The sequence below is a fragment of the Drosophila kikkawai genome, chromosome 3L (genome assembly GCF_030179895.1).
Source record: "Drosophila kikkawai strain 14028-0561.14 chromosome 3L, DkikHiC1v2, whole genome shotgun sequence".
Taxonomy (NCBI): domain Eukaryota; kingdom Metazoa; phylum Arthropoda; class Insecta; order Diptera; family Drosophilidae; genus Drosophila; species Drosophila kikkawai.
Genome location: NC_091730.1, coordinates 19052957 through 19074937, shown reverse-complemented (window position 1 = coordinate 19074937; position 21981 = coordinate 19052957). Strand labels below are relative to the sequence as shown.

Sequence of the window (21981 nt, the reverse complement as noted above, 5' to 3'; positions counted from 1 at the left end):
AGTAACTAATGTACGTGGACATCCTCCAACTTTTGACCGCTCCTGTTTTCCAAGTGTCCCTAAAACCTCGCAAATCATCTCAAACTCTTAGCTCAAATGCCAAAGCCAATCATAGGTGGTTCTCTATTTTTAGTCCCTCCCACTTAGACACGCAAATGCCATTGATTAGCATAATTAATGCCAAAAACTTTGCAATAAAGTAAAAAGTATCAAGGAGAAGCTCAGAGCGCCCAACGTCGAATGTGAAAAGGAAGGCGCAAAAGCGAAAGTATGTTAGCATAAATCGATCAAGGAGGAGCTGCTACTGGTTCAGTTCCCCCGACCCAAAATGTCTCCGGCATAAAACTATTTATAAACATGCCGTAAGACGGGACCGCAAGGTGCAGGCGCAGCTGTGTGGAGCCACCGGCGGAGCTCCTTTGCCAGAGTTGAGCTCCGTGTGCCCAATTGGACTGACTGCCAGGTGACACACGGCACAAGCGCATTGAAGGAGCACATGCATGCCGACGGATGGAGACGATACACCGAAACAACTATTTTATGTGTTGAATTTAGTGTGCAGATTTGTTAACCTTATAAAAATTAACTCAAAAACGTATTAAATTTTAATTTTAATTTCATTTTGGCTTTGGTTTAGATTTTAAAGCTTGAATTTTCTTTAAAATGATCATAACAAATAATGAATAAATATCAATTTAATGAAATCAAATATTTCCAGTCCTCTTAAAGGGTATTTTGGATTTGCCATAATTAGTTATTATTATTTATTATAGATTTACACTTTTTTTCTCCGTGTTAGGTTAACAGTATTCATTCCGCGGGAGGAAATCGGGGGTTAAGCAACATAACAATAAATACCGCTAGGCAACCGTAAATTCCCTAGCATGAATCGATTTAACGAAGCCCGTGGGAGCGGAGGGTAGGCCACTGAGGTCGTCCCAGGTCCCAGGTCGCCAGCGACTCTCCTCCGACTCCGGCTGAGATTCAGCGACAGGCAGCCATCCAGCCAGGTACATACTCGAATTATTCCCAGCTCGAGAAGTGTGCCAGGTGGGGGCAATCGAGTGTAGAGATTTTGCAGCGACAGTTACACTTTACACGGAGCCCTCATCCCTGTGTATATTCTTTGGTTTCTTACGCAACCTTAATCCCCATTCCGATTTCAATCGCAATCCCAGAAAGATGTTGCCCAATCTGAAGTCGCGCCGCATCACGGGCCTCCAGCTGGCCGGGAAGCATCTGGGCCCGGTGGCCAAGTGCCCGCCTCGCTATTCCGAGGAGGATTGGGACTACAACAACAAGATAAAGTTTAGGATCACCTGCGACCAGGAGAAACTGGCCGAGCGGATCGTGGAGTGAGTATATCGGGGGAAGGGAGAGAGTTTTGGGTGAACGGATTCCAGTTGATGACCCTCTCATCATCCAGGGAATCGCGTCGCGTGGTGGATGAGACGAAGGACACGACCAAGAGCTGGCAGCGTGAGGTGGAGCACCACATGCGCGAGCGCACCAGCGAGATTCGCTTTCTCGTGGACGAGCTGAATCGGCAGAAGAAGACCGCCACTCTGGAGGATGAGGCGCTGAACACCTATCGCAACCGCGTGCTTAACTGCATCGAGTTCCTCAAGGACAAGTCACTGGCCATCTGCAAGCAGTGCCTGATCCTGCGAGAAGGCCGTATCGGGGTGGATCTCTGCGATGACGAAGTGGACCGCTCCCTGCGCCGCGAGCTCAAGGTGATTAAGGGCTGTCAGGGATTGGCCGATGCGGCCCTCAAGGAGGCCGAGGAGCAGATCCGCAAGCTGCGCGCCGCCATCTATCTGCTCGACCAGGACCTGGCCGCCAAGGACAAGTCCCTGGCCATTGACGAGAAGAACTTGAAGCTTAAGGACTTCCAGCATGATCTGGGCAAGGGTCAGGATTTGTCTAAGCAGCACTGGTAGGTTTCTGTTTCTAATCGTTGGAGGAATGTAAATTATATTGCCCTAAAGGGTAGGGTTTGAAGGGTTGACCCAAATCCATAGCATTTGAGGAATTGTAAAGATATATATTGGGTCTTGGGGAACTAGAAAATAGTTTTCTAAAATTCTTTCTTTCTTTTTAATACACGTTTTACCAACAATCTAATCTTATCTTAATTGCTAAGCTTCGTTCTTATGCTTAGAAGAGATCAAAAAATATCAATTATTATTTTAAATAAACCTTTAATTAGCAAGTTTCTGGTCCGATTTAAGATTGTTTTTTTATTATTTTGATTGAGAAAGGTCAATTCTTGTAACAAATCCATAGTTTCCCAGACAATATCGGTTAGAATAATAGAAAACACTTCTTTATAAATCAATCCGATGGTTGCCATGACTCCCCTGACTTTCTCTATCTATCCACATCCTTTCTCCTCCTTCCAGCCAATTCTCTCTGACCGAGTGGCAGGCGCAGACGTACGAGAATCTAGAGGCCAACGCCAAGGCCTTGGTGTCCGCCGGACAGCTGCGCGCCTACATCGATCTGCTGCTGAAGCAGGTGTGCGAGGACATGCAGAACCAGACGGACCGCACCAACGAGGCTTTCGAGCGCCGGATTTCAGAGACGAAGCACGTGAAGCAGTGCTTGGAGAACAAGCACAAGGACACAATGGACCACATCCACCAGGTGCAGCGCAACATGACCGAGCTGGAGAAGGAGATGATGGACAAGCAGCGGGCCATCACTTTGTGCCAGACACGACTCAGCAATCGCGCCCATCGGCCCGGATTGGAGCTGACCTGCGACATGGTCCAGGACGCACTCTACAATGAGCTGCAGGCGCTGAAGGCTTCCGTCTGCAAGCTCAACCAGAAGCTGAACGAGAACAAGGCCTCCATGCGCTACCTGATGCACGTCCAGGTGATGCAGGAGGAGGAGATCAACATCAAGGCGAATACCTGCAAGATTGACGAGGTCGATTGCATGACTCTGCGCCAGGCCCTCAAGTACCAGACTTTCTAATCCTGGCCAGGCAACAGCACCACGAGTACCCGTACCAGTACCAGTTCCAGTACCAAGTCCCTGTACCGCACCAGTCCAGTAGTCGCAGCCAGCGTCCCGCACGCAGCCCAGCCACCACCATTAATCAAATTAGATGCATCATGCATGTGCATTTCGTGTTCGATCCCAAATTACTTAATAAATTGAAATTCACTTTCGATTTTCCAGTTACATCAAGAGTGTATATTAAAATAGAGCTTTTGGATGGTTATAGTGCTTTGGGAAAGGTTTCTAAGTTGTTAAAAGGATCTATTTTTGGAAATTGCAAGCCAAATTTAAATTAATTTAGCCAGTATTAAAAATAACAGCAATAATTCAAAAATTTAAATTTCCCTTTCCAAATCTAGTATATTCTGGTATTTTATACTGTCACTCGATAGTTTTGCACGCGTTATCGATAGTGTGATCGAAAATGCGAGGGAGTAGCGAAAAGTGTTACCGTACCGGTGTGAAAATATTAAGTGTGACCGAATGCTAGCCCCCACAGCGAAATGATATTGATGAGGATTTACAAAACGTAGAAAAGCCAGAGGAAACCTTAATTAATGTTGAGCTAAAAGTGTACAAACCTGAGATTAAGGTAAGTCCCAGACCCCGCTCCACTTTCTCCGCCGCGAACGGTGTGCTGGCGTCGGCAGGGCCGGGTACTTTTCACGCCTCTGCCGCCGCCGCCGCCGCACACGATAAAAAAATGGAGTACAGCCACGAATGGCAAATCAATAATGCGGAAGATTGATGTTTTTCGCCACTAAAATTCGCCAGGGTTCCCCTTTTGTCTGTCCACTTGCAGTGCAAGGATGTCGAAACGCAGCGCCGACGACGCCAGCGGCGGCAGCGGCAGTGGCGCCAGCAGCGGCCTAGTGGCGGCCGCCGCCGCCGGCCAGCCGCCTATCAAGAAGGTGCACTTCGAGCCGCACCTGATTGGGCCGGTGTCCACGCTGGAGGAGATGGACATCAAGGTGCTGGAGTTTCAGAACAAGAAGCTCGCGCAGCGCATTGAGCAGCGGATGCGCACGGAGGCGGAGCTTCGGCACCGCATCGAGCAGCTGGAGAAGCGGCAGACGCAGGACGACGCCGTGCTGAACGTGGTCAATCGGTATTGGAACCAGCTGAACGAGGACATTCGCGTCCTGTTGCAGCGCTTCGATGCCGAAACGGCAGACGAGCTGGAGAACCGCAACGAGAACGAGGTGACCACCTCTTTTCTCGCGCAACTGTCCACCTGGGACAAGGAGGAGCTGGACGAGAAGCTGGCCAACCGCGTCCAGGTGTCAAAGCGGGCGGTGGCCAAGATCGTGCAGGTTATTGATAGGTTAATGCAACGCAACGAGAAGATAACTCATGTATTGAAAGGTGATAGCCTGGCCGGCGCAGCAGCTGGATCCGGGTCTGGGGCGGCCGGCGACGATGAGCAGCAGCAGCAGTCCAGTGGCGATGCGGAGTCGGCGACAGGCGCCGCCGCTGGCGTCCATGCGCTGGAGGAGACGCTCAAGCAGACTCACATCGAGATCATGAGCGAGAACCACAAGCTGCAGAATCTGAATACCTCGCTGCACGAGAAGTTCCACACCATGTCGCTGAAGATGAAGGAGTACCAGGACGCGCACACCGCCAAGGAGACGGAGAACGCCGAGCTGAAGAACCAGATCGACGAGCTGCAGTACGACCTGGAGAAGATTCACTACCGGAACGATAAGCTGGAGAACCACCTGGCCGAGGCCATTGAGAAGCTGAAGGCCTACCACCAGATCTACGGGGATCCCAATAAGAGCAGCAACAGTGCCAAGACGCCCGCCTCGACGGCCATGGGCACCACCACAACCAATGTGAATAGCCAGCACTTGGAGGAGCTGCAAAAGGAGCTGGAGGAGTATCGTGAGCTGGCCAATAACCGCTTGCAGGAGCTGGACAAGCTGCACGCCACGCATCGCGAGACCCTCAAGGAGGTGGAAAAGCTGAAAATGGATGTAAGTATGGGATCAGAAGGGTCTTGACGAGAGCGAACTCATTACGTTTTGCATTCCACAAATTTTAACATTGTTTCATTGCGAATCTCGCCCGATTTCAGATACGCCAACTGCCCGAATCGGTGATTGTGGAGACCACGGAATACAAGTGCTTACAGAGCCAGTTCTCCGTGCTCTACAACGAGTCCATGCAGATCAAGACCATGCTGGACGAAACTCGAAATCAACTGCAGACGAGCAAGAACCAGCATCTGCGGCAGATCGAAGTGATGGAGAGCGAGGAGCTGATTGCCCAGAAGAAGGTACGCAGCGAGATGATCCAAATGGAGGACGTGCTGGCCCTCATTCGCAAGGAGTACGAGGCGCTGCGCATCGAGTTCGAGCAGAACATGGCCGCCAATGAACAGACGGCGCCCATTAACCGCGAGATGCGCCACCTGATCACCTCACTGCAGAACCACAACGGGCAGCTGAAGGGCGAGGTGCAGCGGTACAAACGCAAATACAAGGACACATCCACGGATAACGTTAAGCTGCGCAAGGAGTTGGACGAGGCTCTCGCGACGCTGGAGGGCAACAAGCTCAAGTCGGAGTCAGGTGCTGCCGCCGGCGAAGAGGTCAAGCAGGAGAACGCCACGAGTGTGAAGGAGGAGAACGCGAACAATGCCTCCGCCTGCGGCCAGTCGAATCAAAATAATTCCTCGGGCAGCGACCCCAACATCGCCCACATCAAGGAGGAGAACTCCGTTTCGGCCGAAGACGAGGCTGATGACGATGTTAAGGATGTCAAGGACGGCAGTATCAAGCAGGAGAAGCTCAGCGCTGGAGAAGCAGCGGCGGCGTCGGCAGCAGCTGAGAAAAAAGACTCCCCTGGTCCGGGAAATTCCACGAATGCGTCGTCGACAAATTCCAGTTCCGCTGGTGGGACGGTCAAGAACGAAAAGGATTCCAAGGACGGCGTCAAGGGGAAGGATGTCAAGGCCGTGGAAAGCGAAGCCATGCGTGATCTGCGGGCACAACTAAAGTAAGTCATCATCCTGCACTCCTTTTCGGTTCCTGATTTACCTTTTTTCCCACAGAAAAGCGCTGAACGACCAAAAGGAAATGAAACTCCTGCTGGACATGTACAAAGGCGTCTCGAAGGATCAACGCGACAAGGTGCAGCTAATGGCCACCGAGAAGAAGCTGCGCTCCGAGATCGAGGAGCTACGCCAGCAGCTTAAAAAGCTGCAGGAAAGCAAGCGCGAGGAGCGCAAGAAGCTGGCCGACGAGGAGGCACTGCGCAAGATCAAGCAGCTGGAGGAGCAGAAGTACGAGCTGCAGAAGCAGATGGCCAACCACAAGCCCTCGGAGAATGCGTGGGGCAGTGGAGCACCCGGCACTGCGAACTACACACGGCCCTTCGTCGGCTCCCACGAGGAGGAGGCGCTGCTCAACGAGATGGAGGTGACGGGTCAGGCCTTCGAGGACATGCAGGAGCAGAACTCGCGGCTCATACAACAGCTGCGCGAGAAGGACGACGCCAACTTCAAACTAATGTCGGAGCGCATCAAGGCCAACCAGCTGCACAAGCTGCTGCGCGAGGAGAAGACGGTGCTGGAGGATCAGATGGCCACGGCCACCACGCAGATCGAGGCCATGCACATTGTTCTGCGTAAGCTGGAGGAGAAGGAGCGCAGTCTGCAGGCCACCGTGGCCTCCATCGAGAAGGAGCTGATGCTGCGCCAGCAGGCCATGGAGATGCACAAGCGGAAGGCGATCGAATCGGCCCAGTCGGCGGCCGACCTGAAGCTCCATTTGGAGAAGTACCATGCGCAAATGAAGGAGGCGCAGCAGGTGGTGGCCGAGAAGACCAGCTCGCTGGAAGCGGAGGCCTACAAGACGAAGCGGCTGCAGGAGGAGCTGGCGCAGTTCAAGCGCAAGGCGGAGCGCATGAAGAAGATGGAGATGTCGGGCACGACCATTGACGAGGTGATGATCGAGGAGATACGTGAGTACAAGGAGACGCTCACGTGTCCCTCGTGCAAGGTGAAGCGAAAGGACGCGGTGCTGTCCAAGTGCTTCCACGTCTTCTGCTACGACTGCCTGCGCACGCGCTACGAGACGCGGCAACGGAAGTGTCCCAAATGCAACTGCGCCTTCGGCGCCAACGATTATCATAGGCTATATCTGCAGTAGATAAGCGATAGTACCACCCGTAACGATAATTTTAGACCCGTTCCGGTCCATGTCCCCAATTCACACACTCCTCACACCCCCACCCATCTATCCCCGAGCCCCTCTCACTCATGCCGGAACATTCATTACGCATAATATTACCGTACATACTAATACTTGGTTAAGTAGTCTCCGAATAACACCCTCAGAAGTCCCAATCCCAATCCCCCGTGGCAGTTATCTGAATTCGTTCATCCATTATCGGCGCCAAGCAAAACGCATCTCATGAGTGCCGCGAGCGACCATGCGCGGCTTTTTTTATGTAGCTTCTAGTTTTTGTAAATCGAACTCTATTTTTAATTGATTTCATTTGAAAACTAAATGTACGAACACTAATAAATGGCTAAAAACTTTATGTTTAGAGCGTATCTACAATTTAACTGGGTTTTTCAACTGAATCGGGAGAGATTCCTCTGTCCTTCGATTATTTGTTTTATTTAAATTTGGCGCTTTTACAAGTTCGATTTCTGTTTCATCAAGAGTTTTATTCGATACATCGATTATATAGAATTGGACAAATATAAGGTTGATATCTAGGCTAATTTCTATAGCGTTGACAAAAGCAAGGTATATAACAAATTATATATAATATATATACTCACCTGGAGTTTTTATTTTTACATCCCGATATTTTATCAAAATTTAAAGTCAAAACCCAGAGTAAATTTGTTAAATAAAAAATATAGTAAAATGAAACAAGAAAGGAAGCTAACATCGACACGCCGAAGTTTGTATACCTTTGCAGATTGTAAGGCCATTCTGGTTAATGGCCTTCCCATGCAATTTGCCTGATTCTCAAATTGGGGTAACAGGCGAACAGAAACCAGCAGCAAGCAACTGAAAACTGGTATAAAGTGTTATAAAAAGTCCAAGTTTCGAACCTTATGGGAGCAAGCGAAAGTCAGCGGAGACTTAAACCTGGCTTCTTTCCCAAAATACAACTCTGTGTTGTCTGCTCTCTTCTTTTCTGGACACTTGCTATCCCTCTCTTAGCTGCCTGCCCAGAGTTGCATTTTGGGAAAACAGCCGTTACTTTCGCTTGCTCCTAAATGGTTCGAAACTTGGACTTTTTATAACAGTTTTCAGTTGCTTGCTGCTGGTTTCTGTTCGCCTGGTACCCCAATTTGAGAAACGGCCAAGTTGCATAGAAATTGTTGAAATTTTGAATGGGCTGCTGTAATTATTTTTAATTTCTCTAGCTTCAGTTGCGACTTAAATTATTATTTATTTCTCCCGTTCATTGAAAATTATAATATTTAAGAAAATAAAAAATATTTAATTTAAATATTTATTTATTTAATTTATAATTGGTATAAACTATATAACTGGTATAAACATTTATATTTTATTTTATGCACTTATACCCTTTTACCGCCGCACAGCCATTTGATTGCAACAACAACCCCATTACAACAACCTCCCTACAGCAGCCATCCAAATTTTCGAAAATTTCCATGCAATTTGCCAGCTTCTCAAATTGGGGTAACAGGCAAACAGAAACCAGCAGCAAGCAACTGAAAACTGGTATAAACTGTTATAAAAAGTCCAAGTTTCGAACCTTATGGGAGCAAGCGAAAGTCAGCGGAGACTCAAACCTGGCTTCTTTCCCAAAATACAACTCTGTGTTGTCTGCTCTCTTCTTTTCTGGACACTTGCTATCCCTCTCTGAGCTGCCTGCCCAGAGTTGCATTTTGGGAAAACAGCCGTTACTTTCGCTTGCTCCTAAATGGTTCGAAACTTGGACTTTTTATAACAGTTTTCAGTTGCTTGCTGCCGGTTTCTGTTCGCCTGGTACCCCAATTTGGAAAACGGCCAAATTGCATAGAAATTGTTGAAATTTTGAATGGGCTGCTGTAATTATTTTTAATTTCTCTAGCTTCAGTTGCGACTTAAATTATTATTTATTTCCCCCGTTCATTGAAAATTATAATATTTAAGAAAATAAAAAATATTTAATTTAAATATTTATTTATTTATTTAATTTATAATTGGTATAAACTATATAACTGGTATAAACATTTATATTTTATTTTATGCACTTATACCCTTTTACCGCCGCACAGCCATTTGATTGCAACAACAACCCCATTACAACAACCTCCCTACAGCAGCCATCCAAATTTTCGAAAATTTCCATGCAATTTGCCAGCTTCTCAAATTGGGGTAACAGGCAAACAGAAACCAGCAGCAAGCAACTGAAAACTGGTATAAACTGTTATAAAAAGTCCAAGTTTCGAACCTTATGGGAGCAAGCGAAAGTCAGCGGAGACTCAAACCTGGCTTCTTTCCCAAAATACAACTCTGTGTTGTCTGCTCTCTTCTTTTCTGGACACTTGCTATCCCTCTCTGAGCTGCCTGCCCAGAGTTGCATTTTGGGAAAACAGCCGTTACTTTCGCTTGCTCCTAAATGGTTCGAAACTTGGACTTTTTATAACAGTTTTCAGTTGCTTGCTGCTGGTTTCTGTTCGCCTGGTACCCCAATTTGAGAAACGGCCAAGTTGCATAGAAATTGTTGAAATTTTGAATGGGCTGCTGTAATTATTTTTAATTTTTCTAGCTTCAGTTGCGACTTAAATTATTATTTATTTCTCCCGTTCATTGAAAATTATAATATTTAAGAAAATAAAAAATATTTAATTTAAATATTTATTTATTTAATTTATAATTGGTATAAACTATATAACTGGTATAAACATTTATATTTTATTTTATGCACTTATACCCTTTTACCGCCGCACAGCCATTTGATTGCAACAACAACCCCATTACAACAACCTCCCTACAGCAGCCATCCAAATTTTCGAAAATTTCCATGCAATTTGCCAGCTTCTCAAATTGGGGTAACAGGCAAACAGAAACCAGCAGCAAGCAACTGAAAACTGGTATAAACTGTTATAAAAAGTCCAAGTTTCGAACCTTATGGGAGCAAGCGAAAGTCAGCGGAGACTCAAACCTGGCTTCTTTCCCAAAATACAACTCTGTGTTGTCTGCTCTCTTCTTTTCTGGACACTTGCTATCCCTCTCTGAGCTGCCTGCCCAGAGTTGCATTTTGGGAAAACAGCCGTTACTTTCGCTTGCTCCTAAATGGTTCGAAACTTGGACTTTTTATAACAGTTTTCAGTTGCTTGCTGCCGGTTTCTGTTCGCCTGGTACCCCAATTTGGAAAACGGCCAAATTGCATAGAAATTGTTGAAATTTTGAATGGGCTGCTGTAATTATTTTTAATTTCTCTAGCTTCAGTTGCGACTTAAATTATTATTTATTTCCCCCGTTCATTGAAAATTATAATATTTAAGAAAATAAAAAATATTTAATTTAAATATTTATTTATTTATTTAATTTATAATTGGTATAAACTATATAACTGGTATAAACATTTATATTTTATTTTATGCACTTATACCCTTTTACCGCCGCACAGCCATTTGATTGCAACAACAACCCCATTACAACAACCTCCCTACAGCAGCCATCCAAATTTTCGAAAATTTCCATGCAATTTGCCAGCTTCTCAAATTGGGGTAACAGGCAAACAGAAACCAGCAGCAAGCAACTGAAAACTGGTATAAACTGTTATAAAAAGTCCAAGTTTCGAACCTTATGGGAGCAAGCTAAAGTCAGCGGAGACTCAAACCTGGCTTCTTTCCCAAAATACAACTCTGTGTTGTCTGCTCTCTTCTTTTCTGGACACTTGCTATCCCTCTCTAAGCTGCCTGCCCAGAGTTGCATTTTGGGAAAACAGCCGTTACTTTCGCTTGCTCCTAAATGGTTCGAAACTTGGACTTTTTATAACAGTTTTCAGTTGCTTGCTGCCGGTTTATGTTCGCCTGGTACCCCAATTTGGAAAACGGCCAAATTGCATAGAAATTGTTGAAATTTTGAATGGGCTGCTGTAATTATTTTTAATTTCTCTAGCTTCAGTTGCGACTTAAATTATTATTTATTTCCCCCGTTCATTGAAAATTATAATATTTAAGAAAATAAAAAATATTTAATTTAAATATTTATTTATTTAATTTATAATTGGTATAAACAATATAACTGGTATAAACATTTATATTTTATTTTATGCACTTATACCCTTTTACCGCCGCACAGCCATTTGATTGCAACAACAACCCCATTACAACAACCTCCCTACAGCAGCCATCCAAATTTTCGAAAATTTCCATGCAATTTGCCAGCTTCTCAAATTGGGGTAACAGGCAAACAGAAACCAGCAGCAAGCAACTGAAAACTGGTATAAACTGTTATAAAAAGTCCAAGTTTCGAACCTTATGGGAGCAAGCGAAAGTCAGCGGAGACTCAAACCTGGATTCTTTCCCAAAATACAACTCTGTGTTGTCTGCTCTCTTCTTTTCTGGACACTTGCTATCCCTCTCTGAGCTGCCTGCCCAGAGTTGCATTTTGGGAAAACAGCCGTTACTTTCGCTTGCTCCTAAATGGTTCGAAACTTGGACTTTTTATAACAGTTTTCAGTTGCTTGCTGCCGGTTTCTGTTCGCCTGGTACCCCAATTTGGAAAACGGCCAAATTGCATAGAAATTGTTGAAATTTTGAATGGGCTGCTGTAATTATTTTTAATTTCTCTAGCTTCAGTTGCGACTTAAATTATTATTTATTTCCCCCGTTCATTGAAAATTATAATATTTAAGAAAATAAAAAATATTTAATTTAAATATTTATTTATTTAATTTATAATTGGTATAAACTATATAACTGGTATAAACATTTATATTTTATTTTATGCACTTATACCCTTTTACCGCCGCACAGCCATTTGATTGCAACAACAACCCCATTACAACAACCTCCCTACAGCAGCCATCCAAATTTTCGAAAATTTCCATGCAATTTGCCAGCTTCTCAAATTGGGGTAACAGGCAAACAGAAACCAGCAGCAAGCAACTGAAAACTGGTATAAACTGTTATAAAAAGTCCAAGTTTCGAACCTTATGGGAGCAAGCGAAAGTCAGCGGAGACTCAAACCTGGATTCTTTCCCAAAATACAACTCTGTGTTGTCTGCTCTCTTCTTTTCTGGACACTTGCTATCCCTCTCTGAGCTGCCTGCCCAGAGTTGCATTTTGGGAAAACAGCCGTTACTTTCGCTTGCTCCTAAATGGTTCGAAACTTGGACTTTTTATAACAGTTTTCAGTTGCTTGCTGCCGGTTTCTGTTCGCCTGGTACCCCAATTTGGAAAACGGCCAAATTGCATAGAAATTGTTGAAATTTTGAATGGGCTGCTGTAATTATTTTTAATTTCTCTAGCTTCAGTTGCGACTTAAATTATTATTTATTTCCCCCGTTCATTGAAAATTATAATATTTAAGAAAATAAAAAATATTTAATTTAAATATTTATTTATTTAATTTATAATTGGTATAAACTATATAACTGGTATAAACATTTATATTTTATTTTATGCACTTATACCCTTTTACCGCCGCACAGCCATTTGATTGCAACAACAACCCCATTACAACAACCTCCCTACAGCAGCCATCCAAATTTTCGAAAATTTCCATGCAATTTGCCAGCTTCTCAAATTGGGGTAACAGGCAAACAGAAACCAGCAGCAAGCAACTGAAAACTGGTATAAACTGTTATAAAAAGTCCAAGTTTCGAACCTTATGGGAGCAAGCGAAAGTCAGCGGAGACTCAAACCTGGCTTCTTTCCCAAAATACAACTCTGTGTTGTCTGCTCTCTTCTTTTCTGGACACTTGCTATCCCTCTCTAAGCTGCCTGCCCAGAGTTGCATTTTGGGAAAACAGCCGTTACTTTCGCTTGCTCCTAAATGGTTCGAAACTTGGACTTTTTATAACAGTTTTCAGTTGCTTGCTGCCGGTTTATGTTCGCCTGGTACCCCAATTTGGAAAACGGCCAAATTGCATAGAAATTGTTGAAATTTTGAATGGGCTGCTGTAATTATTTTTAATTTCTCTAGCTTCAGTTGCGACTTAAATTATTATTTATTTCCCCCGTTCATTGAAAATTATAATATTTAAGAAAATAAAAAATATTTAATTTAAATATTTATTTATTTAATTTATAATTGGTATAAACTATATAACTGGTATAAACATTTATATTTTATTTTATGCACTTATACCCTTTTACCGCCGCACAGCCATTTGATTGCAACAACAACCCCATTACAACAACCTCCCTACAGCAGCCATCCAAATTTTCGAAAATTTCCATGCAATTTGCCAGCTTCTCAAATTGGGGTAACAGGCAAACAGAAACCAGCAGCAAGCAACTGAAAACTGGTATAAACTGTTATAAAAAGTCCAAGTTTCGAACCTTATGGGAGCAAGCGAAAGTCAGCGGAGACTCAAACCTGGATTCTTTCCCAAAATACAACTCTGTGTTGTCTGCTCTCTTCTTTTCTGGACACTTGCTATCCCTCTCTGAGCTGCCTGCCCAGAGTTGCATTTTGGGAAAACAGCCGTTACTTTCGCTTGCTCCTAAATGGTTCGAAACTTGGACTTTTTATAACAGTTTTCAGTTGCTTGCTGCCGGTTTCTGTTCGCCTGGTACCCCAATTTGGAAAACGGCCAAATTGCATAGAAATTGTTGAAATTTTGAATGGGCTGCTGTAATTATTTTTAATTTCTCTAGCTTCAGTTGCGACTTAAATTATTATTTATTTCCCCCGTTCATTGAAAATTATAATATTTAAGAAAATAAAAAATATTTAATTTAAATATTTATTTATTTAATTTATAATTGGTATAAACTATATAACTGGTATAAACATTTATATTTTATTTTATGCACTTATACCCTTTTACCGCCGCACAGCCATTTGATTGCAACATCAACCCCATTACAACAACCTCCCTACAGCAGCCATCCAAATTTTCGAAAATTTCCATGCAATTTGCCAGCTTCTCAAATTGGGGTAACAGGCAAACAGAAACCAGCAGCAAGCAACTGAAAACTGGTATAAACTGTTATAAAAAGTCCAAGTTTCGAACCTTATGGGAGCAAGCGAAAGTCAGCGGAGACTCAAACCTGGCTTCTTTCCCAAAATACAACTCTGTGTTGTCTGCTCTCTTCTTTTCTGGACACTTGCTATCCCTCTCTGAGCTGCCTGCCCAGAGTTGCATTTTGGGAAAACAGCCGTTACTTTCGCTTGCTCTTAAATGGTTCGAAACTTGGACTTTTTATAACAGTTTTCAGTTGCTTGCTGCCGGTTTCTGTTCGCCTGGTACCCCAATTTGGAAAACGGCCAAATTGCATAGAAATTGTTGAAATTTTGAATGGGCTGCTGTAATTATTTTTAATTTCTCTAGCTTCAGTTGCGACTTAAATTATTATTTATTTCCCCCGTTCATTGAAAATTATAATATTTAAGAAAATAAAAAATATTTAATTTAAATATTTATTTATTTAATTTATAATTGGTATAAACTATATAACTGGTATAAACATTTATATTTTATTTTATGCACTTATACCCTTTTACCGCCGCACAGCCATTTGATTGCAACAACAACCCCATTACAACAACCTCCCTACAGCAGCCATCCAAATTTTCGAAAATTTCCATGCAATTTGCCAGCTTCTCAAATTGGGGTAACAGGCAAACAGAAACCAGCAGCAAGCAACTGAAAACTGGTATAAACTGTTATAAAAAGTCCAAGTTTCGAACCTTATGGGAGCAAGCGAAAGTCAGCGGAGACTCAAACCTGGCTTCTTTCCCAAAATACAACTCTGTGTTGTCTGCTCTCTTCTTTTCTGGACACTTGCTATCCCTCTCTGAGCTGCCTGCCCAGAGTTGCATTTTGGGAAAACAGCCGTTACTTTCGCTTGCTCCTAAATGGTTCGAAACTTGGACTTTTTATAACAGTTTTCAGTTGCTTGCTGCCGGTTTCTGTTCGCCTGGTACCCCAATTTGGAAAACGGCCAAATTGCATAGAAATTGTTGAAATTTTGAATGGGCTGCTGTAATTATTTTTAATTTCTCTAGCTTCAGTTGCGACTTAAATTATTATTTATTTCCCCCGTTCATTGAAAATTATAATATTTAAGAAAATAAAAAATATTTAATTTAAATATTTATTTATTTAATTTATAATTGGTATAAACTATATAACTGGTATAAACATTTATATTTTATTTTATGCACTTATACCCTTTTACCGCCGCACAGCCATTTGATTGCAACAACAACCCCATTACAACAACCTCCCTACAGCAGCCATCCAAATTTTCGAAAATTTCCATGCAATTTGCCAGCTTCTCAAATTGGGGTAACAGGCAAACAGAAACCAGCAGCAAGCAACTGAAAACTGGTATAAACTGTTATAAAAAGTCCAAGTTTCGAACCTTATGGGAGCAAGCGAAAGTCAGCGGAGACTCAAACCTGGATTCTTTCCCAAAATACAACTCTGTGTTGTCTGCTCTCTTCTTTTCTGGACACTTGCTATCCCTCTCTGAGCTGCCTGCCCAGAGTTGCATTTTGGGAAAACAGCCGTTACTTTCGCTTGCTCCTAAATGGTTCGAAACTTGGACTTTTTATAACAGTTTTCAGTTGCTTGCTGCCGGTTTCTGTTCGCCTGGTACCCCAATTTGGAAAACGGCCAAATTGCATAGAAATTGTTGAAATTTTGAATGGGCTGCTGTAATTATTTTTAATTTCTCTAGCTTCAGTTGCGACTTAAATTATTATTTATTTCCCCCGTTCATTGAAAATTATAATATTTAAGAAAATAAAAAATATTTAATTTAAATATTTATTTATTTAATTTATAATTGGTATAAACTATATAACTGGTATAAACATTTATATTTTATTTTATGCACTTATACCCTTTTACCGCCGCACAGCCATTTGATTGCAACAACAACCCCATTACAACAACCTCCCTACAGCAGCCATCCAAATTTTCGAAAATTTCCATGCAATTTGCCAGCTTCTCAAATTGGGGTAACAGGCAAACAGAAACCAGCAGCAAGCAACTGAAAACTGGTATAAACTGTTATAAAAAGTCCAAGTTTCGAACCTTATGGGAGCAAGCGAAAGTCAGCGGAGACTCAAACCTGGATTCTTTCCCAAAATACAACTCTGTGTTGTCTGCTCTCTTCTTTTCTGGACACTTGCTATCCCTCTCTGAGCTGCCTGCCCAGAGTTGCATTTTGGGAAAACAGCCGTTACTTTCGCTTGCTCCTAAATGGTTCGAAACTTGGACTTTTTATAACAGTTTTCAGTTGCTTGCTGCCGGTTTCTGTTCGCCTGGTACCCCAATTTGGAAAACGGCCAAATTGCATAGAAATTGTTGAAATTTTGAATGGGCTGCTGTAATTATTTTTAATTTCTCTAGCTTCAGTTGCGACTTAAATTATTATTTATTTCCCCCGTTCATTGAAAATTATAATATTTAAGAAAATAAAAAATATTTAATTTAAATATTTATTTATTTAATTTATAATTGGTATAAACTATATAACTGGTATAAACATTTATATTTTATTTTATGCACTTATACCCTTTTACCGCCGCACAGCCATTTGATTGCAACATCAACCCCATTACAACAACCTCCCTACAGCAGCCATCCAAATTTTCGAAAATTTCCATGCAATTTGCCAGCTTCTCAAATTGGGGTAACAGGCAAACAGAAACCAGCAGCAAGCAACTGAAAACTGGTATAAACTGTTATAAAAAGTCCAAGTTTCGAACCTTATGGGAGCAAGCGAAAGTCAGCGGAGACTCAAACCTGGCTTCTTTCCCAAAATACAACTCTGTGTTGTCTGCTCTCTTCTTTTCTGGACACTTGCTATCCCTCTCTGAGCTGCCTGCCCAGAGTTGCATTTTGGGAAAACAGCCGTTACTTTCGCTTGCTCTTAAATGGTTCGAAACTTGGACTTTTTATAACAGTTTTCAGTTGCTTGCTGCCGGTTTCTGTTCGCCTGGTACCCCAATTTGGAAAACGGCCAAATTGCATAGAAATTGTTGAAATTTTGAATGGGCTGCTGTAATTATTTTTAATTTCTCTAGCTTCAGTTGCGACTTAAATTATTATTTATTTCCCCCGTTCATTGAAAATTATAATATTTAAGAAAATAAAAAATATTTAATTTAAATATTTATTTATTTAATTTATAATTGGTATAAACTATATAACTGGTATAAACATTTATATTTTATTTTATGCACTTATACCCTTTTACCGCCGCACAGCCATTTGATTGCAACAACAACCCCATTACAACAACCTCCCTACAGCAGCCATCCAAATTTTCGAAAATTTCCATGCAATTTGCCAGCTTCTCAAATTGGGGTAACAGGCAAACAGAAACCAGCAGCAAGCAACTGAAAACTGGTATAAACTGTTATAAAAAGTCCAAGTTTCGAACCTTATGGGAGCAAGCGAAAGTCAGCGGAGACTCAAACCTGGATTCTTTCCCAAAATACAACTCTGTGTTGTCTGCTCTCTTCTTTTCTGGACACTTGCTATCCCTCTCTGAGCTGCCTGCCCAGAGTTGCATTTTGGGAAAACAGCCGTTACTTTCGCTTGCTCCTAAATGGTTCGAAACTTGGACTTTTTATAACAGTTTTCAGTTGCTTGCTGCCGGTTTCTGTTCGCCTGGTACCCCAATTTGGAAAACGGCCAAATTGCATAGAAATTGTTGAAATTTTGAATGGGCTGCTGTAATTATTTTTAATTTCTCTAGCTTCAGTTGCGACTTAAATTATTATTTATTTCCCCCGTTCATTGAAAATTATAATATTTAAGAAAATAAAAAATATTTAATTTAAATATTTATTTATTTAATTTATAATTGGTATAAACTATATAACTGGTATAAACATTTATATTTTATTTTATGCACTTATACCCTTTTACCGCCGCACAGCCATTTGATTGCAACAACAAACCCCATTACAACAACCTCCCTACAGCAGCCATCCAAATTTTCGAAAATTTCCATGCAATTTGCCAGCTTCTCAAATTGGGGTAACAGGCAAACAGAAACCAGCAGCAAGCAACTGAAAACTGGTATAAACTGTTATAAAAAGTCCAAGTTTCGAACCTTATGGGAGCAAGCGAAAGTCAGCGGAGACTCAAACCTGGCTTCTTTCCCAAAATACAACTCTGTGTTGTCTGCTCTCTTCTTTTCTGGACACTTGCTATCCCTCTCTGAGCTGCCTGCCCAGAGTTGCATTTTGGGAAAACAGCCGTTACTTTCGCTTGCTCCTAAATGGTTCGAAACTTGGACTTTTTATAACAGTTTTCAGTTGCTTGCTGCTGGTTTCTGTTCGCCTGGTACCCCAATTTGAGAAACGGCCAAGTTGCATAGAAATTGTTGAAAATTTGAATGGGACTCGCTGTTGATGCTGATCAAGAATATATATGTATACTTTATAGGGTCGGAAACGTCTCCTTCACTGCGTTGCAAACTTCTGACTGAAATTATAATACCCTGCAAGGGTATAAAAAAAGAAGTTTGTGCCAAATTTCAAAACCACCAAAAAAGAAGTATTACGATCCATATTACACTTGTTAACATAATCTGTATTTCTTCTCATCTCTCCATACTTCAGAGTGCCGGTATATATATCTTTTATGCTAAGTAATTCGTTAGGTAGATAGATCTATACAAAATTGGTCTAAAATGCTGAAATAAATGGAAATAGAGTTGCAAATTCTGTTGCTGAATCTGGAGCCTTGCTGGTAGTGTTTGGGGAATACAACAAATTCAGTTTACTTTACATTAAATGCGCGCTCAGCAGCCTCCTCACATCAAGACACATAACAGAAGGAAACACATAACGAACTGAATGTGGAATAAAAAAAAATACAATCGCTTCTTAATTCATCAACAGGTCCCAGGCATCGTCCTCGGCCGTGGCCTTGTTTCCGCCCGCTGCCACTGGCTTGGCCTTTACATTCTTCACGTCCAGATTGTCGAAACCCTCGCTTAGCTTCTGCGACGTGTCCTGCAGCTTCATGTTGCGCCGGGCTGTCGATCCGCCCGATGGTGCGTTCTGATAGGAGGCCTCCGCACTCTGGTAATTGGACGACGACTCAAATCCCGACCAGTCGGCGTCGTGGGTGAGGCCAGCGGTGGCTGTGCCGCCCATGCTGTTGCCGCTCAACTGGTTGTGGTACGAACTGGAGCTGGTCAGGTGCGTTTTGTTGTTGGCATTCTCCTGCCAGCCGCCCCAGTCGCTGTCGCTCACGCCGCTCTGCTGGCCTAAAGCGCCCACCGAGTTGGAGCGCTGCTGGTAAGCGGCATTGTCCTCGAAGTTGGGATCGTTGTAGCCGCCCTGCGGGGAGGAGATGTTACTGCCCGCCAAGTTGTTCCAGCCTCGCTTGCCCATATCGGTGACCTAATAAAAGGGATAGTATTTAGTTGTGGCTATAAAAGCAAGAGAGAGATCTACAAAATACTACAGACCTTGGAGGCCACATCAGTGACACCGCTTTGAACCGAGTCTAGCAAGGTTCCGTCTTTAATCTACAAACAAAGCAAATAAGAAAACAGAAACACAAATAAATCATATAACTAAGAATACAAAACTAATAAATACATAATATAAAGGCTACACTTCAAAACTTGGGTTTATAAACATGACTAAGTATAGATAAATAAAGATTTAGCTACAATAACTATTAACAATAACATATGATCAAATATTAAAATTTATCTTAAATAGTGAACAATTTTAAGGAACATATCTTATTCTAAGACAGTATTTGAAATATTCTAATGCAAATTCATTATCTGGATGAACATCATAAAAATGTACATGTTTTCTTCTTCTAAAGAGGCATTGTGTATTGACTTTTGTTTTTAACATCACACGGAAAATGCAAAGAGTCGATAGAAAGCGCAAATATGATCTTCAAGTTTACTTCATCAGTTAAAAACATGTAAAGTACGGTTCTCGGCAAAAGCTATAAGTTACCACTTATTAAAAACAAAACAAATTTAAGAAGTAGCGATCTCAGCTCAAATAAAACCATTAAAAATCGAAGAAAATACTGGGGAATAAAGAACGTAAGCTAGCGCAAAACATACAAACATCTTGGGCAAATAAAGAAATCAACCTAAAATACACAGTCTTAGTGGTAACTCCAAGACTCACCTTCGTTGAGGCCAAATTGACTGTGGTAACGGCCTTCTCCTTGGCCGTGTTGGCTAACTTGGAGGCGTTTGTGGAAAACAAACTCCAGCCGGAGGCCAGAGTGGACAGAGTCGTGTCGAAGAGCTCCTGAGATTGCGTTTTCGGTGGCGGTTCGCGCGTGAATCCGAAACCTGCATACTTTCCGCCCTGACTCGGTGGCAAGTGACTGAAAAAAACAATTTATATTAAAACAATCTTTCTTAGAAAGAACCACCCGCTGCTCTTACTCTGGCCGGGAGGCATTATCCGCCTGGCGTCGACTAAAGAACTCCTCCTTCTGGTCCTTGAACTCTTGGGTTTGGTACTGCTGATAGCCTCCGATTTCCCCAGCGCCACCGCCGTTCTGATAGCCTCCACCGCCTCCACCATAACCTGTTGAGCTATTACGCGACTGCGAGCTATTGGAACCCCCGCCGCCGCCTCCTCCTCCACCACTGCTGAAGCTATTGGTGTTGCCCACTCGCGTTTCCGCCTCCTTCTGATCCCAGCTCTTGCCCTGGGCCAGCGTGGAAATCTTGTCGCGATACAGGGCCGCCGCCTTGGAGTTGTAGCGCTGGGTGATCGGCGCCCGTTCGTTCCAGTCCGCCTGATCCTCAAAGAACTCCCTGGCATTGCGATTGCCGCCCGCCTTCATCTTCTCCAACTCGATGTCCTTCCACTTGTCCATGGTCACCGAGCGCACAAAGGATAGGTGGACGCCCAGGCTGCGGTGCTTGCCGGAACACTCCAGGCAGATCCAGATGCCGTACGTCACGGACACCCACTGCGGATTGTGGGTACCGCACTCGAAGCATTTCTGTTGGGCGAGTTCAGAAAACATGGAAACTTTTGACAATTGGCCCACATAGGCGGAGGGGACAAGCCAACACCTACCGAATTCTCGTCCTGCGGCTTTAGCTCCTGCAGCACTCTTCGCGTCCTGGGACTCGCCATGTTCAGTGGATTGGGCAATCCAACTCTCGATTTCAGTTCCCGCAGCTGCTACAAAAGAGAATTGAGAAACTTTGCTGACGCGTTGATTTTCCGTGATATCTTGATTTCCAACAGCGTTGCCAATTTAGCTATTTCCCGGCTAGTTCTGCGAGGTGTTAAAAGCACATAGCGGCTAGCGGGAATTATAGCTATTTTCAAGCAATATTGGCGTAATTTTAACTTTTTAAAAAACGTAATAACAAACTTAATTAATTAAATTAAATTCACTTATTAAAAATGTACCCAATATTTTTATAATAATAATTTATCATTTATTCTTAAATTTGTATGGCTCAAAAATTATTAATAATAATAATAATATAAGAAATTGCTACTTGTTCAGTTAATTTTTAAATAAACACAATTATTTGTGTTAAACTTCGCATTTTTAAACATTTATTTATTTCAATTAAATACTTTATAATTGATATCCCCGTCTATGCGTTAGGTCTCGAAGCATCACTATTAATAATACGAAAATCCCCCAAAAAAACACATAAATGTTCGCATTCGCGGCATCTGGGCACACTAAAACGCGAAAATATCGATTAAATTATCGAAAAACTAGTGTGGCTGTAAATAATTTCTCAATTTTTAAAAATTGTGTAACGGTTATAAATTATAAATTACATTATAACAAGAATGACAGCTATCTTCG

At 42.6% G+C, this 21981-nt stretch overlaps 3 protein-coding genes across 3 annotated transcripts; 2 read left to right on the top strand and 1 right to left on the bottom strand.

Moving 5' to 3' along the window:
- The first annotated feature begins 1038 nt into the window (after positions 1-1038).
- Tektin-C (Tektin C) lies at positions 1039-3195 on the top strand. Its single transcript, XM_017180590.3, has 3 exons — positions 1039-1355; positions 1427-1939; positions 2406-3195. Exons 1-3 carry the CDS (start codon positions 1183-1185, stop codon positions 2983-2985), a joined length of 1266 nt encoding a protein of 421 aa, XP_017036079.1. The 5' UTR covers positions 1039-1182; the 3' UTR covers positions 2986-3195.
- Positions 3196-3462: 267 nt separating this feature from the next.
- Bre1 (E3 ubiquitin-protein ligase Bre1) lies at positions 3463-7563 on the top strand. Its single transcript, XM_017180631.2, has 4 exons — positions 3463-3604; positions 3815-4991; positions 5093-6015; positions 6071-7563. The coding sequence occupies exons 2-4, from the start codon at positions 3822-3824 to the stop codon at positions 7167-7169; spliced, it is 3192 nt and encodes a 1063-aa protein (XP_017036120.1). The 5' UTR covers positions 3463-3604; positions 3815-3821; the 3' UTR covers positions 7170-7563.
- Positions 7564-18714: 11151 nt separating this feature from the next.
- ArfGAP1 (ADP-ribosylation factor GTPase-activating protein 1) lies at positions 18715-21398 on the bottom strand. Its single transcript, XM_017160980.2, has 5 exons — positions 21225-21398; positions 20579-21147; positions 20313-20517; positions 19622-19681; positions 18715-19553 (listed from the first exon to the last, which is right to left on the bottom strand). The coding sequence occupies exons 1-5, from the start codon at positions 21282-21284 to the stop codon at positions 19032-19034; spliced, it is 1416 nt and encodes a 471-aa protein (XP_017016469.1). The 5' UTR covers positions 21285-21398; the 3' UTR covers positions 18715-19031.
- Between the last annotated feature and the right edge of the window lie 583 nt (positions 21399-21981).